Genomic DNA, 25,646 nt, shown 5'->3' with positions numbered 1-25,646 from the left:
ACAGAAGCCATTATCGTTTTACCAGCAAGCCGCGCTGGTATAAGAACGCGACGATAACGACTCGAGTCGATTGCTCGTTGGTCGTGTACAGGTGCACAAATGGGGACCGAAAGCACTATTCTGATAAAACACGTGAGTCGTAAATCATTCTTTGGGTGTTGGAAGTGCATTTTTGTGGTCTAACATCTATTTTCATAGATTAATGACGTACTGAAGTCACGATTTGGGTCAAATTCCAGAGCTGAAGGGACTTAATTAATCCTCGTCAATGAATAATTAAGCAGGGCTGTTGCTTCCTCGGCAAGAAGAGAGAGAGAGAGAGGACCACCGGGTTGTTGACATTGAAAAAGGGGGTGAAGCGCCGCGAGACAGCGGGCGTCCGCGACGTGACAATGCTCGATTCATTATTTCGCTTTCCACACCTCGAGAGGACAAGCTGAACGGACAAGACAAACTGCCGGTGCATTTGTCTCTTAGCAGAGCTCCAATCACTTCGAGGAGAAAGTCAAAACATGGAGTGAAAAAAAAATATCCAATGCAATCCAATGCAAATAATCCGTAAAGATTTAAACATAAAATCTGAATAAATGTTTCGACATCTGTAATGAAAATGTCAGGACGTAAAATCCACACAGCAATTTACTTTACGATTCACGTGTCCATTGAATTATCCTAATGCAGCTGGGGACATCTTGCTCGGGGAATGGCAGGGGGAGAAGGAATTTCCATTGCATTAATCTTTAAAAAAGCTCCTTACAAAATGCAGTTTGATTAATTGAAATTCCTGAAAATGTATTTTCTTAAAAGACTTGATACGCTGATACAGATGAGCCCTCTTAATCGGCTTAAGCGCCTTAATTCTTTAACCCCTCATCTTCACGGTATGATGGAGCCGTCGAGTGCATTTTAGCCCCGACGATCCAACGCAATATGAGAGTCATAAAAAGACTGGGAAAATAATTGATCCCCGGGGATAAAAAAAATAAAAATATCGGGATTAAATAGCAGCGGCTGATAAAGAGCGGTTGGGCTTTTACCTCGGCGGGAATTCTCGGAGTCTCTCAAACGGGATTATCATCGTCAGCGATTAATACCAGTGATCGATGCACCCTGCAGTACCCCAAATGCGTTTTCACGGAGTCTAATGGAAATTGTCAAGTTCCATTCGTGTAAAATAAATGAAAAAAAAAAAACAAAACAAACAAACAAAACGGAAAAATCTCCAGAGGATCGGAGAACCTGTCGTCCTTGGGGTGGGGATTCGCCGAGACGGATTCACACGTGTCAGGAATGAATAAGTGAAATACTGGGCGGGGGATTTGAAAAATGTACAAGTGCCTTGCAACCGTCGTCCATCAACTGTCCAATTTAATTCAGCACTGTTTTCCAACAAGTTCATACATCAGGTATTCGTTAACACCCATCGGGTCTAATCGATAAACCCCGTGATGCTCGCAAATGTTTTGAATTCAATGCTCTTGATTCACCTTTGCTTACGTTACTGAGTACTAATTACGAAATCGATGGTACGGCTCGTTATAGAAACTGCTCCTGAAAACGGACACACGGATTAACGATTCGAAATCACGAAGTCATTAAGGTGGAGTTGCCTTATAATCTGACGCACTCGTTAGTGCATACCGCACAGATTGAATTCTAGGGTTTGTACGTAACATGTGGTGTGTCGGGTGCAAAATAATTGGTGACTATTTTTTTGGTAATATTTGGAACGAAACGCGTGAAATACACTTTTAAATATTTTTATCACATTTTAGTTGCACTGAAATTTCAAGGATGTCCGTGGAAATTGTAAATTGCAGTTTAATTATTCAATGAAAATTAATAGGAATGAGATAAATTCAGATGAAAATTATCCTCAGTTTTCATTGAAATTTTAAATTTCATTATTTTCTTAATTTAATGTCACAAAATATAAGTTTCCTCAAGACCGTCGTGACCCTCCAGAACCCAATCACGTGTTGATTTACTCCCCTAGTTTTCTTGTATAGACGAAATCATCATGTTTCCCATCTTTATGCCGAGAAAAACGCACGCACGTAAAGCAAATTACAGTAAAAATGATGAAATATGATGGAGTCGATGTTAAAAATGTTATGCCCCAAGTTGTTGAGGAATTTACCGAGTCTCCTCGGGTATCCCTCTACCGTAGGAATCTCTTACCTGCGGGCCCAGGATTGAAATTTTTATCCCTGGGATGAACGATGAACCTCCGTGGCAACGTTTCAACGGCGATATATTTATAAGTCTTAAGGTGATATAAATCAAAGTGGTCTCGAGGGGGGGTCGAACCGGTCGGCCCGGAGGTCAAATCCTCGATATCTAGTTCTCCTGAATAACACTTTTTTTACCCCTCCCCCCTAAAGAGGTAAATTTCCTTTTTCTCTCCATTTTCTCCAATTGAAAAATTGCAATTAAATTCCACCGGAGTTTGAAGTTGGCTTCTTTGAAAGACATTTGCCACGTTTTATTCCGCTCCTTCCACCCTTCAACCATGAAAACGCGTGCATGTAATGATGGGTTACGTTGCAAGCGTGATATCCTTCTTGGCTTCTTACCTGTCGGGGCCCTTTTTCCAGCTAAAATATCCAACGCTGACGGTTAATGACCAGTTATCGGGGACCTCCTGTTATCTCGCACGTCTGCAAATTGGGGGTAAGAACAAAAAAGGATACAGTGTATTTTCACTACCATGTCCATTGCTTCTTGGAATAATTGGCAGTCATTCTGGTTGAGTCGAAAGTCATTTTATTTATATCCCTGAACTCATTTAGAATTTGTGAACAACGAAATTTCTGCATGAAAATTGATGCACTAATGCAGCATCTCCACGGAGAAATTTCAGTCGTCCCCTCCACGTTGATTATTCAACCAGGCAGAGTACAGTAATTTTTTAGCTGCATTATCATTCAAATTCCCATGACTCGGATACTTGATTCCCCATCTATCCCCGACACTTGTATCCGCATTCCGTCTTGTGTCACGATCCATGGATCTCTGGAGTCTCATCTTGAGCTTCCGCATCGATCTCGTGCCAGGAGTAGTTAGGATGTTCTCGTCCTTGAGGCGTACTTTGTTGTTGCATTCCACAGTGTTGGCGGGGTACCCGGATTCGCCTGGGGTCTTCGTGCCCTGCAAGGTTACCTGGCTGTTGCCATCTGAACTCTTCGCATGATGATGACCTGAGCGCATCCTCTCTGGTCCCAGTGGTCTCGCTCGATCATCTGGCTTTACTGGAAATAATTCATCAAAGTACTCTTTGCTATCGTTGAGTGAATTGTTTTTTTCATTTTCAAGAACATGTTACTGAATTCACTGACATTTCCCTGGAAATTAGTGATAATGTCACTACAAATTAGGGATAAATCACTGAAAATCAGTAACATTTCTCTGAAAATGAAAAAAATATATGTCGTCATAATCTCAAATCTTTCGTGATTAATTTTACCAAAGTGTCACCCCCCGTAATCCCTCGATCATCAGTCTGTTTTGCCGAATCATTATCGTTTTTCCGATGATTTTTAACGATCCTCTCTACCGATGCGTCACGAGGCCTCGATTTCTTTGCCATGACTTCTTCAATCGATCCTTCCTTCAGCATCCGGTTGCCCTGATCCAATTGCTGCAATTTCCTCTCAGGCTTCTTCACCGTATGCAAACGATGTCCATAATCAATTAGGCTGCTGCCTTTCCCTCGTTTCATAGGTCTCATTGTCTCCGGCGCCAGCTTCACTTCCACCCTCTCCAGAATTTCTCCAGAGATCGCCGGAAATTCTGGCGCTAAAGACACTGCGCTGGGTAATTCAGCAGTCGATTTTCCCGGGGCTGTATCGATTTTTGGGTTCTTGTTTTGCTGGATTTTTGCGACACGCGTGGGAGACAAAGACTTGGCACTCGCCCAGGGTACCATGTTCCTGGTCTCCTCCACTTTTTCATTTTTTATCGAGGAGACGGACAATTTTATCGCCGGCGCGTAGCGCAAACGCGTCTCGGGAAATCGGTGATTCGGGGGAATTTTCATTTTAGAATTTAACCAGTGGTTTATCAAGGAGTTGACGTTCTTCATGTCTGACTTGTGGAGCTTGACGCCTTTGTCGTGGCTCATTTCGCTAATGGACGCCGATTTCACCGGTTTTGCGGGGCTGAGATTAACTTTCACTTGGGATTGTTCACCGGAATTTCCGGAATTATTCCGGATATTTGCGACTGTCTGCGATGATTTCAACACCTGAAGCTCGATTTTAAGATTGCGAGGGGTTTCAAGGGCGCGAAAGGACTCCAAGGTCGTCCACCAGGGGACAGTTTTACGCATGAGGTCTCCTTCATGCCCTCCAGAATCACCAGTCATCCTTTTTAATGGAACATCATTCTCTGCTTCCGATCCTCTCGTACCCGATAACGATAAATTCAACATGGATTTATTCCTCATCGCAATGGGAATTTTAATCTCACATTTGCCGCATGAACTCGTGACATTGAGGTTAGGGAATCTCGTGTTAATTTGTTTCACACGTGTAACAGGCACACCGTTGATCCGAAGGTCAACGGCGCCGAATGAACGAGTTGGAGTTATTTTTTCGCACACTGTAATCATCATTATACCCATGTCACTCATGTGTGAATGTAAATCCGGGGGGAGGGGCTCGATAATTACCGAAATTTCGGAGGGATCTTCGTTTGAATATTTATCGATTTTTTTCGTCGATTTTTCCGGGGATTTCCATGACGAATTTTTCGGAGAACTGGCGCCATGTTTTTGCTTTATTCCAGCTAGTGAAGAAATTCTTTCGATCGTCGACTTGGAGAAAATTCCGGTGAAACGGTTTTTTTCCTCGTTCTGCGCAATTTTCGACTCGATTTGCTCGCTGTATTCTTTGATGATCTCGGGGTATGTTTTGTCTGAAGTTTTTAATTCCTCTGGGTCTTTTTGTTTTTTTTTATCGGCTCCTAAAGGGTTTTGCGAAGCCGGAGTTTTCTTACACACGTCAAAATTTTGTTTACGAGGTGTACCGAGGGTTTTGCCTGGATCTAGATGTTTAACGACGTGAAATGGAGCTGTGGAGTCCCTCCAGGAGTCCCCGGGGACACGATCGGCCTGCGAGCGAGGATATTTCACGCAGCTCGGGCTTGAGCAACAGATCCGCAAGATTTTTTCATCTCGTGGCGCAATACCTTCAATCACGATTCAAATTGATTGGTTTAATATACGGGATAATTTAATAATTTGCATAATTGGACTCACTCGGGGGTACGGGGAGGGCAAATATCCTCTTGAGGCGCAGCATTTTTGATATGTCAGATGAACTAGAACATTTTTATTTCACCAACAGGAATTTTTATTAACCTAGTTATGAGTAAAAGCATGTAACGTGAAGTTGTCGACGGAAATTTCAGTCCGATGATGAATGTTATTAACTTCAATTGAAATGAAAAATATTGAATTGGCGTAATGAGGGGATTTGAAATATCTCGGGAGACAAAACGCCTAGGAAGCTCTATATATCTCTGACACACTGAGTGAATTACGACAAGCAGCCTAAGCTAGCTTTCACATCGACAATGTAATGTTGGCCTCGTACGCACATGAGAGAAAAAAATGTCTAACGCATGTGGCTGATCTCAGGATCGACGCATTATGCTTGTTGATTTCACTTGTGCGCAAATTAAAATAGCTCAATGGAAAACAGTGATAAAAAAAGCCATCGAGCAGTTCAATTTCATGCAGAATTTCTTGCTCCCAATACTGAAATTTATGAGGGGGAAAGAAAAAATGACAAGTGGAGGTGAAACGGAGGAAATGCAATTTGGAATGCATAGGAGATGTCGACTTGACCACACTCGAGCCAGAATTGCAATTCGCATCGTTACCTCGCTCACGTTCTCACTTAATACCGTTACCCCTTGACATTATATTCCTGGATTTTTGTGTCCTTTCCATCGCTATTTCTTCTGATACTTCTTTCGACGCTTCTTACCTCACATCGAACCGTCCATTACTGTGAGTGAGAGTCCAATGGATAATGTGAAACCCGATGAAGCGATTTATATTCCAGGGGTGAAAAACACTTCTTATTTATGTCAAAACTTGTCAGGTGAATTCTCTTTTATTTGAAAAATCAATTTTCTTACTATTTCGGGATCGAAACGGTATCAGATAGCGAAAAACTAATGTTTTAATTAAAAATCAAATCTAAAGACACGGAAAACAATTCTAGAAATTAAAAATAGAACGAAAAAAAAATTTTTTAAAACACGAAATCTCACAAAATCCTCAAAATAATTTCTCGAGGCAGGACAAACACAGGTACCCGTTGTCGCATTTTGTGGAAACAATCAGACCCGATCCTCATGTTCACGAACAAGGATATGAATGCATAAGCAGAGCAGTTAACACGGAGGCACAACGTGTCTCCGCAGTGCAGGGGCTTTTTGCCAGAGGTATACCCTCAAAAGATGCCGCGATTCGCTGTATACCTAGTGCTTTGGGGGGGAGGGGGGGGGGGATAAACGAGAGGAGACACGGTGTCGATAAATACGAGCGATGTCGCCATGCGAAGAACCTCGTTCCCTTCGTTCTAACCCTTTGTTCACCTTTTTTATCCATTTCTTTCTTCGAGAGCTTTTTTGTTTTTTTTTAATGCTTGAAAATAAAGAGAGGAATGCAAGGGATTTTTTGTTTTATTTGCTGAGTAATGAGAATTTACTCGTTCAAATTGTTATTTTAGTGGAGAGAAAGTTTTTACGGGCATGCACGTGAAAGGAATTGTCAGTCATATCCGAGGAATTTCGCATTGTTTAATGGTTTTGATGATTAAAATTTAGTTTAAAAATGGATTTTAGTTAATCGTAGGTGATGGTAAGTTATTCTGGGGGGATTCGAACCCTTTATCTTCACAGTATGAGGCCGAGGCTCTTCCACTGCAGCCACTACTCACTCCCAATTCATTACCCTATCTAATAATTTTTTAAGTCACATAAAATAATTTCTTTCATCAAAATGTGAAACTTGATTCCTTCAGTGCCATTAAAAATTGCGAATAACTACAATTTTTTGCTCTGCAGACCTCTAAATTTTTAAGTAATTATCCTAATTACATTTTTTGTTAATTACGAATCAATGGACAAATGTCGAAACCCCGAAATTCGAAGAAATCGGGAAAGGAAGAGGGCCAGTTATGCCAGTGAAAAAGCGAGGGATGAAGGAAGAGCCAAAATACCAGATTTTTATGTTGCCATCAAAATTAAATACTGTCTCTGGCGCCTCTCCCCCGTTCGCCTAATGTTATTTGTTCATCCACTCTCGGAATGTCCACTGGACAGGTTTTTCATTGTCAAAAATATGCGATCGATTCCCTCATTTATTTCATTAATACCATAAATTAATTTTTCTAATTTTTATTTTGAAATTTCTTCTTCCAGAAAAACGTGGAAACGTGGAGAGACATGATCGTCTACTGGTAGTTAATCAGCCATGGGGATGCGAGAGCAAAATATATTTAACAACGTTAATGAGAGAAATTCGCCATTGGTCAGGGATCAAAGAAATATTTACGCACACGAGATTAATCTTGAGAGGCCGGTGGATTGTGGTGAAGGGGCATGAGAGCTCATCATGTTCAACCAGCGACACGAGCCACCACAGGCACTGTCGACAACAATCTACAAATGCCTCGTGATAGGCTTTATCGTTATCGTTGGTAGCAACTATGTCACGGCTGATCTCAGTTCAGAGTTTGTCAAAGGAAAAAGTGAGTTAGCTATTTCTAGGTTTAGGTAATCAGTTGAAGAGGGGAGAGATCATTACCTCCTCTCGTAGTAATTCGATAATTTTGAAGACTATAAGAATGGAGAAAAAAATTTGATGAAGATGTTTGGAATAAAAATTTTCATTTTATCATTCTCCATTAAAATATCTTATCGAATTCTTATCGAGTTACATTTCTTAATTTATTTCTAATGATGATTACGGCCAAACGACGCTGGATACTGTAATATTTTTCCCGATAACAAAAAATTATTCCTCTGATTTAATCGTAATGCAAACAAGTTCAGAGTTTGTCAGAGGAACACATGAATTATTTATCTGTAGATTTAGGTGATCAATTGAAGAGGTGAGAGGCAATTGATTAGATCATTCGCCTCTTCTGTCATTAATTCGATAATTTTGAAGATTATAAGAATGAAGAGAAAAATTAATTGTTGAATAGTAATTATTTTTAAAAAATATTGAAAAGATAGGAATTCATAAAGATATTTTGAATAAATTCTCCATTTTATCATTCTCCATTACAAAATCTTCAATTCTTATCGAATTACATTTCTTAATTTATTTCTAATGATGATTACGGCCAAACGACACTAGATATAGTAATATTTTCCCCGATAACAACAAAAATTTTTCCTCTAATTTAATCGTAATACAAACAAGGTAGAAAGTCCAACTGCGATACGCCATTGCGACACGAGAAAAACATACGAGATTATAACACGTGGGCGAGGTGAGTCTCGGTTGAAGACCCCCTTTTTTCCAAGTACAATAAAACGAATAAAAATATAGAGAGGGAAGGGAGGGGAGGGGAACCTGTGAAGCACAGGTACAAATTCCGTTTCTCGAGGGGGGGAGAGATAAAAAACGAGTCGGAAAAAAAATTTTCCCTCCAGTTGGGAAGTGAGCCTGACTCTGGACCTCTCTCTTTTCACCTTTCACTCGATTTTTTTTTGTCACCCAAGTACACGATTTGCTTGTGATGACTCGTTCACGCCCGTTTTGTAGTCACCAATTACCACTGATTTTTCTTCTTTCTATTTATCTCTCTGGATGTGTGGGTGGAGAAAATACATGGAAATTGCACTAATCAACATTCGATGGGGATGAATATAAAAATGGGAATTGAAGGGAATGAGAGCAGATTTAATCGATAATTTATTTTGATTAGGAACTGTTTTCTCAATTAAAATGCGGGAATAGAAATTGTCTGATTTAACTGAAAAAAATTTACATTCTAAAAACTTGAAGCTTGAGAAATCGTTGTTTTCTCCTCCTGTTGAATCTATTCCTTCCCTTCTATATTTATCTGAAATCCCAACAAATTATATTGGAGAGCAGATTTAATCGAGAATTTTTCCCTTCCAAATTTCAGCCAATAGAATTGCACTATTCGACTGTTATTTTGTATAATCAACACGGTATTCAACTGATGATTTTTGATAATTCCACTGGTAATTTTTCATGTTGCTATACATATGAAAAACAAAAGATTTCCTGATCGAGTAAGCCCCTCGATGGAACTGACAGATGGATTTTATCTCATAGTGCACTTATCTTGACCGAAATGTTGATGGAAAAATTCTCTTCCGAACACCAGTCGAGCTGCAAAATTAATCAGGTAATTTCCTTAAGCTCTCCTACATACAAACGAACTCGTCAAGTTTTTCAGGAAAAAATTGATTGCTTCGTTTGTTTGCAACGAACCCATCGGAAAATGCAAAATAATTTTGAAGCTCTCGTGGAATTACATACGATAATTCACCGTCAAATTCAGGAACAGAAATTGTTTGCTTTAATTTTGAAATGTTACACTAAAAAAATTTAAAGCTTGAAAAATCGTTCTTTTTCTCGTCTCATTCGACTAACACCATTGAACCTGTTCGTTCCCTTCTATATTTATCTGAAATCCCATCTACCTGATGTTGTAGACCGCGGAATGACGGTGCTAGAGAAAAAAATTTCACCTCTAATTAATGTTAATGACCAGAAATATTTGAAACGTCATGGCGAGTTGAATAAACCCGAGTTTTCATTGGTCAGATAAATCCCCTTCCCGCCACGATTTCCTGCCGGGAAAAATCCATAGGGGATCTCCCCTCCTGCGCGGTATCATCGGTTGGTCCTAAAAATATTCGACCCACAGCGTGAAACGCCAGCTGTCAGTCGGGTTTCCACGCCACTGTGATACATGCAATCAAATTCGGGAAAATTTGATAAAAACTGTGATTTCCCCGTAGTTTATCACTAAAACCAATTGAACTAATTAAATAATTCAAGTGGACGATTTATCAAGCGTAGTATCATCGATAATCTCCATAAATAAAAAGAATAAATCAATATTGCAGAGAAATAAAACGAAATTGATAAAAAAAAATCAGTGATTAAAGGCACGATGAACAGTTCAGGATCATCTCAGATACCTTTTACTGATCTCAAAGCGCTGGGAGATCGCTTTCCAGTGCAGATCCTCAGTACTGATGGGCCCAACGACATCTGGGTCCGTCCGAAGGCCCTTCACTCAAAATATTTGAGCCTCTTGAAAGTCCTGTCCGTATATTACGAAGAGTTGGGTCAGAAGAAGTCTTTAAACCCATCAGATTTGACAGTAGGAATGTTGGTTGGGGTCTGCAGCTTCGGAGTCCATCGAGCCATCATCAAAACCCTCCCTGAAGATCCCGAAGATACCCTAGAGGTCTGGTACATTGATGACACATGTACTGGCGAAGTTAAGTGGCAGGAGCTCATAGAACTCGACGAAACTTTCAAAAAACTTCCCAGAATGGCCATTCATTGTGGCCTTGCTAATGTTCAAGTTATCGATAGCTTGTGGAGTGATGCCTGTTCACTCCTGAAGGACGTGACTTTTGGAATGAGTGGAGAAATGCTGGTGTCCAATAGAGTACGGGAGAATTCTAGTTTATGGGGGACTATTTGGGTGGATAATGAAAATTTAGGAGAAATTCTTGTCCGGAGGGGGTATGCGAGTGAGGGAAATTACAATTTGTTGAGGCATGGGTTTTAATTTCTAATTTTCTCACTGAATTTTATGATTTTTAAACGAATTATTTGGGTGGAAAAAGGAATTGAGACTTTACAATTTTATCGGAAAATTTTGCAATTGTAAACAATGAATAGAATAGCAAAGATATTAATAATTGTAGTTAGATATCAAATATAGAAGAATTGAGCATTTAAATTGTGAAGAAGACAGCTATCGTCGACTAACAATTGGGGAATTACAATTGGTTGAGGCATGGGTTTCAATTTCCAATTTGCTCATTGAATTTTATGATTTTTAAACGAATTATTTGGGTGGAAAAAGTAATTGAGACTTTCCAATTTTATAGGGAAATTTTGCAATTATAAACAATGAATAGAATAGCAAAGATATTAATAATTGTAGTTAGATATCAAATATAGAAGAATTGAGCATTTAAATTGTGAAGAAGGCAGCTATCGTCGAATAACAATTGGGGAATTACAATTGGTTGAGGCATGGGTTTCAATTTCCAATTTCTCACTGAATTTTATGACTTTTAAACGAATTATTTGGGTGGAAAAAATAATTGAGACTTTCCAATTTTACAGGGAAATTTTCGCAATTGTAAACAATAAATAGAATAGCAAAGATATTAATAATTGTAGTTAGATATCAAATATGCAAAAATTGAGTATTTAAATTGTAAAGAAGGCAGCTATTTTCGAATAACTTATTTTATGTGATTTTATATTTATACAAAATGATTAGTGAATTTATCCATATTATATGCATAATTTCTATCGAATAATTTATATGGACTCAGTTTTTTATTCAAAAACCAAAGAATTATACTCCTTCATTAAAAATGAAAATAAAAAAAGCAGAATTTGATAAAGAATGAAAATTAGTGTAAACAAATCCTTTCAGTGTAAACCTATCACACGTAAAATATTGTCGAACTGGTTGAGCCTGTGCTGATTGCCACCCGGGAACGAAGTGCAGTCCCCTAAAAGGTTTCCATTAGAGTGATAAGGAATTCCTTCCATTATACTTATTCATTCCAAAGAAATTCTGAAATAAATACTTATAATTTCATCGGCTTGAAATGGAATAAAATTAACAAAACTGCGGAGATCATCATGAACATTCGAATAATTAGAAGAATCACCCGCAATTGGGGCAGCTATTGACATCATTACAACATTCTTTATTTTCGTAATCGAAACAATCAAACATTCATGCAAAGTCCCTCTAAAAAACAAAATGTAATATTTATATTTCGTCAGCATATTTGGTAACGTCACCGAGTAACGGAGGACCCAGACATCTGTAGAGGGATGCCTTAATTGACCGCTCTCGGGATATTGGAACACGAGGCCAGCATCGACGGATTGAGACGTTGAATTTATCAGAAGAAATAAGGAGACGTTAAAAAAAGAAAGAGCCAACAAGACATATTCAACTGTGTACAGCCTCTTTTTTTCATCATCAGCATGAAATATAACCGTTGGATATGCCGTCAGATATTTATGTACTGACTGTGTGGGTTATGCCGCCGACATAGATTTTTCAATACTTATTTATGCCCGACGTTTGAGCATACACGGGACCACTCGATACCCCCTCAACCCCTCGCCGTTCAGCTCTAACCCGATATATTCAATACATTTATCGGTGGAAATAAAAAATATTGAGGGAAGATGTATCAGACGCTCGTCAATCCGATGGGTAAGAACACTGAATCGATGACATTGTGACAGAATTCTTATGCCCAGACGGTGGGGGTATCGACGAATGGCATTTCGTATATTTCAAGGAAGAATTCTCGACTTATAATTTTTGAAAAAATGTTGCAGAACTCGTTGAAGAGTGATTCAGTTGAATTTCCATAATTTTTTCTTGTTGAGGATTGAAGAATACAATCAAGAATTGATGAAATCAATTTTTTGGAATTAAGAGAAACATTTCATTTTCCGAAAATAATTTTTGTGACTTCTAAAAAAATGTTGTGGCAAAACGACTAGTTTTTATGACGCGCAGACTTCATTAACCCCCAGAGCATAAAGATTTGATCACAAAACTCATCAAATCATATACCGCAAGCCCATGCAGCAATCACGAGCTCAAGCAAGTCAGATTAATAACAATTCCACGAAGGATTTCGTAATTTCTCCGCGGGGCTACCCTCGAGCCCACAAACCCTCGCCATCCAGCTCTCCCCCATATATTCAATACATTTATCGGTGGAAATGAAAAATATTGAGGGAAGATGTATCAGACGCTCGTCAATCCGATGGGTAAGAAGACTGAATCCATGACATTGTGACAGAATTCTTATGCCCAGACGGTGGGGCAATCGGCGAATGGCATTTCATATATTTCAAGGAAGAATCCTAAACTTTTAATTTTTGAAAAAATGTTGGGGAACTTGTTGAAGAGTGATTCAGTTGAATTGCCATAATTTTTTCTTGTTGAGGATTGAAGATTAAAATTAAGAATTAAGAAAATTAATTTTTTGCAATTGAAAGACACGTTTTATTTTACGAAAAGAATTTTCGGGACTTCTAAAAAAATACCTTCAGACTTCTTCAGACTTCATTAACCCCCAGAGCATAAAGATTTGATCACAAAACTCATTAAATCATATACCGCAATCCCATGCAGCAATCACGAGCTCGAGCAAGTCAGATTAATAACAATTCCACGAAGGATTTCGTAATTTCCCCGCGGGTCTACCCTCGAGCCCACACACCACTGTCCCCCACTCCTCCTCGCATATTGGGCCTCTCCCCCTCCCCCAGAGTAGCAGCTGGGGCCAGCACGCGCGAGAGTGTCGGCGAAACGCACTTTACTGCCGCCGTAAAAATCTCCATAGGTAAAAACAGATCATTTCGCACAGTTCCTCGATTTAATTTCCAATAGTTTTGAGAAATGATTTGGAGGAAAAAAATGATTGCAACAGATGGCGAGTGGCAGGGGTCCAGATGGCGATGCTTGGACCCTGAAAAAAAATTATGAGTTGGATGGAAAGATTCCTCTGGAGAATTTTGAATACTTGTTACTTATTATTGAAATTTAACAACCCCACGATAATTAAACGGGATTAAATATGTTTATTCCCTACTAGAATTATTTTGCAACGAAAAACCGGACGTAAATTTGAAAAAATACCCTGGGAAAATATGATTTCACACGATAACCATCAAACGATTCAATTATTCCTCCGTTAATGTCATATTTCCAGAAAGAAATACCGATTATGTACCCCTTCATCGATCAAAAGAATTCTTCAAATAATTCCCATTTGATCTCAACGATCAGCTACACCAGAGACTTCTTTCAGTATCTCGGGTAATGGTTTAATTACCCTGTAATTGTCCCATCACTTCGACTCGCCTCCATTCCAACACCATATAAAGTGTCTTCACCCAATGGCCATAAACTCACCCGATAATTACTTTCATCTTCCAACTGTACAATTAAACCTGAAACTCGAGTCATTGTTCCCTCACATGATTCATCAATATGATTTATCTTATGCATCTGAATAGTCTCAATCTGCAGAATCATCCAGCTGTGATGGACAATGAGAAATCATTGGATGATGCCTCTCAAAATTCCTTCATGGGATGAAGTTTGGACTTGGAGACGTGCAACTTCGCCAGAGGTGGTCGTCACTCAGGCAAGAGCGATCGATCTTGATCGCCCTCTATTTTTCTTCGGTTATACTCTGGCCCTTGGGCTCTTCCTTCCACGATTTACGGTCACGCTTGGTCATTTACATACACGCACGACTTGCACCACGTTCCGCTACGCTTGGCTTCTATTCATTTGAATACACATAACTGCAGGGTTGAATTAAAAATTGGGGAAGTTTTGAAAAATCCGAGGAGACGGGGTTATTTATTACTGTGAGGAGGATTAACGTCTCTACTTGATCAAATTTTGAAAATAAATAAAATGATCGAGGAAATAAAAGAGATGAGTTAATTTTTTACAACAATTTCTAGTTGAGGAGAAGAAAAATCTCAATTTAATGAAAAAAAGCCGAATAAATTTAAAACAATGTCTAATTCTACCATTGTTCCTTCAACTGCTCAAATTCCTGAAGAAGATCGAGACCAAAGAAACAACCTGCGATAAAAAACTCAGCGAAATCTCATTCTAAAATAAAAAAATGGAAAAATTTCAATAGGAAGAGAACAAAGCACATTCCACGTGCCATCATTTGTACCTCTGCATGAGCCCTTTATTCCAATTCCCCCATCTCCAATAAAACCCTCCTCCCAAGCAATTTGCATGCAATTTTCTCTTCCCCCTCGAAGAAATAAAGAAATCAAAACAATTACCTAAAAATTCCTCGAGAGCGTGAGTAAGTTTCACGTTACAAATTTTACGATTTTTATGTATTCTCAAGGAATAAATTTTATGACGGTTATCAATGTCATCGTGATTCAGAGCACCCAATGGAGGAGACTTGAAATACAAGTTTGCCAATCGTATAGCCATTGTTCCATAACCTTTTATTCTTTCATTCGACTCGTGAATTATTGTTTCTCCTCTGGTGCTACTACCTCTCTCTCCCCACCCACCCTCATGATCATTCTCCTTTTATTTTATTATTATTCCTCTTCCCTCCCATTCGTTCACTCTGGAGCCCATCGCCTGACGGTTGTTTCGCGCGTTTGACGATACACCGGAGGCCTTTTATTTTCGGCAGGATATTTTAGCTGGCACTTGAGGGCACCGGGTATCCTTGAGACAAAAGGGAGGAAAAAAAATATTGGGTAGATTCCTCTTGAGGAGGTATCGATGTTTACGAGCTCGAATAAACGACGCCGCAGACTGCGGTTCCGTCGTATTACTTTGGGGGTGTCGCCTCGGCATAAAAATTGAGACCTGGGGAGAGTCCAGGACAATTTGGGGTTTGGCGGGAATGATAACTGGTTTCCATGATTTTTTATATGAACTATAGTTTAAAGTATACTATAACACTCATAAAAATTATATTTTTGAGGAATTTAAACTGAATTTTGAGTATTTTTTACTGAGTTTTGATAAAAATTCTTTTAAAAATTGAGTTTTAATCGGAAATTTTCACAAAAAAGAAAGAAATTTTCAATGGAGTAAAAAATCCCGCGAAATTGCACTTTTCTTATCGCATAATGTTGATAAACTTTCTAAAAATCGTATTTATTTGGAATTTTAATTGGAAATGTTCGCATAAATAAGAGGAATTTCCACTGAAATCAAGAACTCCCCTTGTTCCACGAAATTGCGCTTTTTTTTCTCTCAGAAATGTTGAGCAATATAAATATATTATTTTCCATCTATCCAATTTCTCCGCCCCCCAGACACCTCCACGTATTGTCTTCCCTCGGTTCTTCAATCGTAAATCCAGCGAAACACTGAAACCTCTCACTTTAGAAAACCATCGCTGTAATTTCCACTGTTGTTTGTTGCTGAGGGATAATCATACCTTCTCGCATGATAGAAGATGATGGCAGTCGCCTCGCATACATCTTTCGCCCCGGGGTGATTTCATGTATACGTTGCGTGTCTCAAAATGCGAAATTTCTTTTCCCAAAGGTTATACTTTGACCAGAGACTAAACGACCCCTTCATTTTCACTTGTGCTCTGCTGATACTCTCGAACACTTTGGGGTCATTATCGCCAGGCGATTTAATGGGTTACGTGGAAGTTTGAGGATCTTCAGTAGAACATCGGAATTTAGAAGATTTAAATTCCGAAATTCTCACATCGACTTCGTAAAATCGTTTCATTCGTCTCAAATAAATCAACCAAAAATTAAAAAGAGAGTATGAACTGAAATATGAAGAACGACTCGACAGATACATCTGCTTTTTCACACAATATCCGCGATATTAAATTCCAGATCCCCTCGATGATTCCTTTTTTGATCTCCAGCCAATCCATCTAGAGTAAAAAAATGGAAAAAACGAAGGAGAAGAGGCGCATGCCGGGGCAATTATTTTTGCGTATGATTTCGATCGCAGCTCGAGATTAACGCATCCCAGAAGTGCACGGCAATGGTACAGCGAACGTGTAGGAACGTAACGAGACCGAAAGGAAAGAAACCGCCAGTGTATAAACTGCAAGTTATCTTATGGGGTGGGTCGTATTATGCTATGTCGCTATGTATCGATACTTCAACGACCGCACAGGTTTTTGACTCAAGTACTGGCACGTGCGCTTCTGAATTTATGCTAATCGATGTATGACAGTCATTCCAATGACGGTAGATTTAATTAATGCACTTCATTCTTCATGAGCCCACGCAGAAGTGATTATTTTTTATTTTTTATTTTTATGAATTGTTTTCAATCGTCAATAATGAGAGATCGGCCGAGTGAAATTCGACGAGTTTTGTTTTTCGTTTTCAAGATATTTTTATAAACTTTAAAATGAGCCTTGATTTATCGAAATCGTATCGTTCAGTCAGGAGAAATCAAGGATTAAACGCCCGAATAAATAACCCAAGTGGCCGATTGATGAAAAATTAGAGAAGAGTTCCAGAGAAGATTAAGTTCTCACCGGAAACATAAATGTGTGTGTAAGTCGGAAGTAAAAGTATACGCAAAAGTTATAACAATATTAACAATAAAAATGATGCTCGCAATGGCTTTTTTGTAATGCTTAATGATACTCACCCTAATCGTTGTGGAGAAATCACTGAGTGCGATATAAATGCAGAAATTTGATGAATAAAAATAGTTTTTATTCAAATACAGCGATGACTAGTCACTTGTGGAGTTGCACAACAACAACAACAACACAGTTAGAGACACACGCGTCAACTTCATGTATATGGGAAGTGGTTCGCCCACAAGCAGTCCCATACCCGTCCCCATAATGCCTATGAAGACTATCAACTTGGAATCAAGACTTTCGACGTTGTGGGTGTTAGGGATTTCACTGGTTCCTTAAACGTGGTATAAATATTCAACTTTTCTTCCTCATCTTGTTTTCACTGGTTGTACCAAGCTGGGGGTCTCCGATTTGACCTCTTAAGAAACCGGAGGAGCATTAATTCGATACTCGAGGTGGATTTTTTCAGCCGAATAGAGGGCTTTCTTGATTGAGCAATTGGAAGGATCCGCCTTATTTGGAGTTGAACATTTTAATTGGACGGTTGTAGTTTCAAACAAATGTTTATTAAATTAATTGATCCATTAGTGGATAGGATAACTGAGTGATAGTATCAACTAAAGACATGTTTGATTACTTCTTTTGTTGCAGTATGCATTGGAACAAATGGACGTATGTCGGTACCATCGAGCCAACACCATCACTACCGCAATCTGCGAGACAGGTACACCAACTGTACCTACGTCGACGGTAATTTGGAGATTACGTGGCTGCAGAATCAAACATTTGACCTCAGTTTTCTCCAGTACATTCGAGAAGTCACGGGTTACGTGCTCATTAGTCATGTCGACGTTAAAGTCGTTCTACCGAGGCTCCAAATTATCCGAGGACGTACACTCTTCAAGCTCAACATTCACGACGTCGAGTTTGCACTACTGGTTACAATGTGCAATATGCATGATCTCGAGATGCCAGCACTCAGGGATATTCTCAATGGGAGCGTTGGAATGTACAACAATTACAATCTGTGTCACATCAAGACAATCAATTGGGACGAGATAATAACGGGCATCGGTGGAAAATACGTCTACGTATACAATTTCACGACACCTGAGAGAGTATGCCCAGAGTGCCATAAGAATTGTGACCAGGGATGCTGGGGTGAGGGACCAGAGAATTGTCAGAAATTCTCTAAAACCAATTGCTCACCGCAATGCTGGCAGGGCAGATGCTTCGGGCCAAATCCCCGCGAGTGCTGTCACCTTTTTTGCGCCGGCGGTTGCACTGGCCCCAAACAGAGTGACTGTCTTGCCTGCAAGAACTTCTTCGACGATGGTGTCTGCACGCAGGAGTGTCCACCAATGCAAAAGTGAGTAAAACTTTTTCACATCCCCACATTCTATCTTTCTCAGCTTATCCTTAAATTGCCACCTGCATGCCGAAAAACCACCGCGATACTTGGGGGTCACTGAACGTTAATCGATTGGGTCAGTTTGAAAACATTTAGCCAGTGGAATTCACCAAAGAAACAATTCACCCCACATTTAATCTGTCACTGATGAGAAACTAAATTTCGCCTCCTCCTTGTTTGGATTATTAATGCTCATTCTTTCAAATGAAATATTTCGTTTTATTATAGATACAATCCCACTACGTACTCATGGGAACCCAATCCCGATGGGAAGTACGCTTATGGCGCGACGTGCGTGAGAAAATGTCCAGTTCACCTGTTGAAGGACAATGGGGCATGTGTCAGATCGTGTCCACCAAAGAAGAAGGCACAAAATGGTGAATGCGTGCCCTGCGATGGGCCCTGTCCAAAGACATGTCGCGGTGGCGACAGAGTGCATTCAGGCAACATCGACAGCTTCAAGGACTGCACGATTATCGAGGGCTCAGTCACTATTTTAGACCAGACGTTCAAAGGATTCGTCGACTTCTACTCCAATTTCACGACTGGCGAGAAATACGCGCCCATGCACCCGGACAGACTAGAAGTCTTCAGCACACTCCGAGAAATCACTGGATTCCTCAACATTCAGGGGGACCACGCGGACTTCAAGAACCTCTCCTACTTCAGAAACCTCGAGGTCATAGGGGGTAGAACACTGACTGAATACTTCGCATCCCTCTACATAATCAAGACCTCGCTCACCTCACTGGGCCTCCAGTCCTTGAGGAAGATATACTCAGGCTCAATCGCCATTTTGGAGAACCAGAATCTGTGCTATGCGCAGAGCATCGACTGGCTGAAGATCAGAAAGTCCCAGGAGCACATGAGCCTCTTATCCAACAACAAGAACGAGTCTTTGTGCATCAAGGACGGCCAAATCTGCGATAAACAGTGCTCTCACGAGGGTTGCTGGGGCCCTGGACCGACTCAGTGCCTCTCCTGCAAAAACTTTATACTGGGAAATGTTTGCTTGGAGAACTGCAATGCTCTACCTGGGTAAGTTCCACTGGATAATTAATCCGTTATGAAAAAATCTCAAAATATCTTCATTCAGACAATATCGTGATGATAAGCTCGACGAGAAATATATATTTCCACCCTTCGATATCAAAGTCTTCAGACAAATCCATGTAGATGTTTAAATAATTGATGGTAAACTCGTTTATGTCCACAGAATTTACCAAGCAGACACAAAGACCTGCAAGCCCTGCCACGAGGAATGCGCGGGAACCTGTGTGGGTCCACGAGCTGAACACTGTACCTCATGCAAGCACTTCCGAGACGGTCCATACTGCGTTCCCCACTGTCAGCAAACTAAATACGAGCAGAATGGACAATGTAAAACGTGTCACCCGACGTGTGTGGGTGGTTGTACAGGGCCTGAGAATAAAATTGGACCAGGTGGTTGCAATAGCTGTGAGAAAGCCATAATAAATGGTGATGTACCAGGGGAGTGTTTGCAGAAGCGTGATCCATGTCCAGATGGTCACTACTACGAGTGGATTGATCCGCAGGAGCAGGGGCCGTTGAAGGCACTCGCTGGCACTGGGGCCTGCAAGAGGTGCCACCCACGTTGTAAAAAGTGCACTGGCTATGGGGTGCATGAGCAAGCGTGCCAGGAGTGCGTCAAGTTCAAACGGGGGGAGCACTGCGAGGACGAGTGTCCAGCTGATCATTATGTTGAGTCTGACACTCAGCTTTGTATCCCTTGTGCCTCTGAATGTCGAAGTTGCTATGGGCCCGAGTCGAATCAGTGCTATGAGTGCAGGAATTTGAGGCTTTATGCCACTGGTCATCCTGTGGATAATACGACGCTGTTTAACTGCACTGGCTTCTGCCCAGCGGAGTATCCTCACAAGGTTTATCCGGATGAGGGAGAACCTTACTGCTCTGCAGCTCCAATCCCCGGGTTTCAGTTGGAGAATGAGATACAGCCGGCGATTCTCATGGGGGTGGGGAGCATTCTGGCGGTGATTTTGGGGGTGAGCGCTATAATCATGTGGCAGTGGAGACTGAGGACGAAAGCCAAAGAGAATACAGTGAAGATGACGATGGCACTGACTGGGCTGGACGACAATGAGCCACTGCGTCCAACCGGTGTCAAGCCGAATCTTGCCAAGTTGAGGATTATCAAGGAGGAGGAGATGAGGAAGGGTGGGATACTCGGTTACGGTGCCTTTGGGAATGTGTACAAAGGGGTTTGGGTGCCTGAGGGTGAGAATGTCAAGATTCCAGTGGCCATCAAGGTACTTCATGACAGCACTGGTGCCAATACGTCGAAAGAATTTCTGGATGAAGCGTACATCATGGCTAGTGTTGAGCATCCGAATTTACTTCAACTCCTCGCGGTCTGCATGACCTCCCAGATGATGCTGGTGACTCAGTTGATGCCACTGGGCTGTCTTCTCGATTTTGTTCGCACCTACAAGGACAAAATTGGATCCAAACCTATGCTCAATTGGTGTACACAAATAGCGCGTGGTATGTCGTATCTGGAGGAGCGAAGACTCGTTCATCGAGACCTTGCAGCAAGGAACGTCCTGGTTCAAACTCCAAGTTGCGTGAAAATCACGGACTTCGGTTTAGCGAAATTGCTAGACATCAATGAAGATCAGTACAAGGCTGCTGGAGGGAAAATGCCCATCAAGTGGCTGGCACTCGAGTGCATTCAGCACCGGGTCTTCACTCACAAATCTGATGTTTGGGCGTTCGGTGTCACCATCTGGGAGATTTTGACCTACGGTGGGAGGCCCTATGAACAGATTCCTGCGCGAAATGTTCCAGAATTCTTAGAGAAAGGCGACAGACTACCCCAGCCAGAAATCTGCTCAATCGATGTCTACATGATCATGGTCAGTTGTTGGTTCCTAGACGCCGAAGCGAGACCGAGTTTCAAAGACCTCTCCGACAATTTCGCCAAAATGTCGAGGGATCCTGGCAGATATCTCGCCATCGCAGGAGACATGTACATGCGGCTGCCCTCCTACACCCCCCAAGACGAGAAAGAGATGATCAGGAACTTGGCTTCCGCCATGGATGGTCCAGAGGCCCTTCTCGACATCGACGAGTACCTCCAGCCGAAATCACGAGCCCCACTGCCCCCTGGTCTCTCCAACTCCAGTCTGTCTGGATCTCCCCCGAGTACACCCCTGAAAACCTGTTGGCCGAATGGAATGCCTTCAGTGCCAACCGACTCACCGACCCCTCAGAACCAGCAGAACTGGGACAGAGAACTACTGAGGTACAACGCAGCACATGCTGCCACCAGTCAACAACCCACCGAGCCCAACAATTCCGCTCAACACCCTCACTACTCACGTCCCACGAGTCACTGCAGACCAGTCAGTACTGCGGATGGTTCGAACCGCAGGTATTGCTCGGACCCTCTGAAGATGGTCGGCGTCAGAGGTAAGCATCAATCCACAAGCTCTCTCTTCAACCCAAATATTCAACTTCAATTGATCATGAATTACCCTTTCATTCCTCAGATTGCGACGTAACGGACGACTGTTTCACTCCTGAAATAGTACCAGTTCAGCAGCAAGCGCAAATAGGCAATCTCAAGCTCGATCTTCCACTGGACGAGGACGATTACCTAATGCCATCCCCCCAACTACCTGCCAATGTATCGCAATACATGGATCTCATCAGCGATGCCAAGCCCACTGGTAATTACCGTTCAATCAATCCCCCAATTAAAACTCTTTAAACACATGTTCTAATGAAATTCTCTTGCACATTTCAGAGTCAGAGCCAAAGAAACTGCCCAATGGCTACAGGAAGTACCCAGAGTTCCTGACAATTCCTGGAAAAACCTCCCTGGACAATCCTGAATACATAATGTCCCAGGACGAGCCTCCACTGACTCCCCAAACTATCGGAATTCCAACCCCTGATCTCGACAAAGTCCTGACTAACGGTGCGTTTGGAGGGCAAGTGAGGCAGAGGAGTTCAGAAGAGGAGTCTGATCACGAGTATTACAACGACTTCGATCGACTGAAGAGAGAACTCCAGCCACTCAAACCACTGCGAAAGAACGAAACAACTGTTTAATAAATTTGTGCATAGTTTTTTTAGACTACATTGTTAGAAAAATGTTGAAATTTCGGGGACAATTGATTAGTAATTTTCGGGAGACTGACATTGAATGGTGAAATTTCGGGCTTCACTGAAAATTCAATGAAATTCCTAATTTTCAAACAAAATGAACATTCAGGACCAAATGATACTGAATTCTCCTTATCTCCATTGATCTTCATGGAATAATTGAACTGAAATTTACAATTTCCATTGATTTTTCCATGAAGTAGCACGTTTTTAATAACGAAATTATTTGAAATTCTGGTGGAATTGTAATGTGATAAAGGCTTCCAAGTGTACCGGAAATTTCAGTAGAAAAATTTGAACAGTGTAGGTCCAAAGTACTTAGGAGTGACAAAACAACTCGCCAATGTGATTAATCTTAAAGCGAACAAAAATGTAGAGAAATTATTTTTGATGAATTTTAGTGCAAAAAAGGGAACGAAGGGTTTCTTAATGTGCCATGGACCTGTGGCTTGTAAATACGGATTCTAATGCGAAAATGCAATTGATCATGAAGAGCTAATACTTGCATTTCGTGAGGTGTTTGGACACTGTTTATACCACGAGTGAATAAATCGTGGAGATTGCATTTCATAGAAATGATTTTATGTTATCGACGTAACAGAGGTTTCTACAACGAATTAATTGTACAGATAGCCTCTTGCGGGCCACCGCTGACTGTGATAGGATAAACAAAATCATGACTTAAGGAAAAATTAAATTTTAAATTTGCAATAAAAAGAGGACTCGAAGGAGTCGAAGCACTACTTAAATTACGTGTCCATGCCATTTATATTTTTTACGTATTTTTGGGATCCAATGCAATTGGATCGTGAAATGAATTTTTTTCGAGCAAAAGGATTTACACAGTTTTTTACGACAAAATTGGACAGTGCCATGCTCTCCAGGTTTTATAAATCTCTTGACACGAAGGACAATACGAAATTTTTGATACTGCATTTTTAATGAGTATTGTAACCACTGTACATTTGCCTTAGGTATTACTGATGTAATTCCTATTTTAAGTATATTTTGTAATATATTTTGTATTCTCGAAAATATATAGATAATTGTAAATTTTATAGTTACGCGATATACTCAAAATCATGTCTTTTGTATGTTGAAGAAATTTATATTTTCGGTGTGAATTGTAAATATAGACTGTTACTGTAATAAATGAAATAATTATGAAACTTTCGGTTTTATTTATTCCTGGAATCATTGCCCCTGCGTCAACACCTATGGCATAAGTAAGAGAATTTGGAAATTCTTCTGAGATCAATTGTTAAGTTGAATTTCACTGTTTTGTTGCAGTCTGCATTGGGACAAACGGACGCATGTCAGTGCCATCAGACCGACAGCATCACTACCGAAATCTCCGAGACAGATACACCAACTGTACTTACGTGGACGGTAACTTGGAGATTTCGTGGCTGCAGAATCAGACATTTGACCTCAGTTTTCTCCAATACATTCGAGAAGTCACGGGTTACGTGCTCATCAGTCATGTAGACATTAAAGTCGTTCTACCTAGGCTCCAAATTATCCGAGGACGTACACTCTTCAAGCTCAACATTCACGACGTCGATTTTGCACTACTGGTTACAATGTGCAATATGCATGATCTCGAGATGCCAGCACTCAGGGATATTCTCAATGGGAGCGTTGGAATGTACAACAATTACAATCTGTGTCACATCAAGACAATCAATTGGGACGAGATAATAACGGGCCCCGGTGGAAAATACGTCTACGCATACAATTTCCCGAACCCCGAGAGACCATGCCCAGAGTGTGATTCAACTTGTGTCCAGGGGTGCTGGGGCGAGGGACCAGAGAATTGTCAGAAATTCTCTAAAACCAATTGCTCACCGCAATGCTGGCAGGGCAGATGCTTCGGGCCAAATCCCCGCGAGTGCTGTCACCTCTTTTGCGCCGGCGGTTGCACTGGTCCCAAACAGAGTGACTGTATTGCCTGCAAAAACTTCTTCGACGATGGTGTCTGCACGCAGGAGTGCCCACCAATGCAAACGTGAGTAAAACTTTATAAAATCCCCACATTCTACCGTTCTCGCTGATGAGAAAGTAAATTTCAACTCCTCCTTTTTTTTATCAGTGCTCATTCTTTTCCATCAGACATGTAAGATTTATGACAATAGTTTTGTTATAGAATATGACTAAGTTTATTTGAAGAAAATATTCTAATACATCGAAAATATATACACAATCCACTTTTCAATACCACGACTCTACTCCTGGAAATTTAACTATCTACTGGCTCATTCGCACTTCCACTCATCCCTAAATAATGAAAGGGCGCTAGTCCTATCTGCGTCCCTTTCGTTCCATTTTACACTCATTCCTTCTCAATCTATTTTCACTCATTCCATCACTCTCTTTATTCTTGAATATACTTAATGCCGCATCCACCCTCAGACTCGAATCATCTGTTCTTTATGATTTTATACCCTAGTCATCGGTCCCTCAACTACGCCGCGTACTTCTCCGATGTTTGGACAGTCCCCAATTCTGTAGCGAAGGGGTAAACTAGAATAAGTGCAAAAATGGAACTTTTTCAGGAGATTTAAAAAATTTTCCCAGGTTTAAGAGAACTGTCGTTTAAATCAATAAAAAAAATTTCCAAAAATTTGCACTTATCCTAGTTTACCACTTCACTACAGAATTGGTCTTCAGCTTGACTAAAATTCCCATTCATTATTTTATTATTATAATC

At 40.7% G+C, this 25,646-nt stretch overlaps 1 protein-coding gene across 2 annotated transcripts in view; it reads left to right on the top strand.

Moving 5' to 3' along the window:
• Positions 1-25,646, top strand: part of LOC107042890 (epidermal growth factor receptor) — a 35,885-nt gene that overhangs the window by 5,954 nt on the left and 4,285 nt on the right. The window contains exons 2-7 of one of the 2 annotated variants that reach the window (XM_015264124.1): positions 7,438-7,766; positions 18,028-18,745; positions 19,016-19,825; positions 20,004-22,237; positions 22,318-22,497; positions 22,575-24,099. In XM_015264124.1, coding sequence (XP_015119610.1) covers positions 7,631-7,766; positions 18,028-18,745; positions 19,016-19,825; positions 20,004-22,237; positions 22,318-22,497; positions 22,575-22,882 — 4,386 coding nt within the window. In that variant the 5' untranslated portion in view covers positions 7,438-7,630 and the 3' untranslated portion in view covers positions 22,883-24,099. Of the gene's footprint in view, positions 1-7,437; positions 7,767-18,027; positions 18,746-19,015; positions 19,826-20,003; positions 22,238-22,317; positions 22,498-22,574; positions 24,100-24,226; positions 24,945-25,646 lie in introns of those variants that run through there. The other variant, XM_015264125.1, reaches the window with a different exon arrangement.

The sequence above is a fragment of the Diachasma alloeum genome, unplaced genomic scaffold, assembly GCF_001412515.2.
Source record: "Diachasma alloeum isolate Michigan unplaced genomic scaffold, Dall2.0 Dall_scaffold_00534, whole genome shotgun sequence".
Classification (NCBI taxonomy): Eukaryota; Metazoa; Arthropoda; class Insecta; order Hymenoptera; family Braconidae; genus Diachasma; species Diachasma alloeum.
This window is presented reverse-complemented; position numbering and strand designations above follow the sequence as displayed.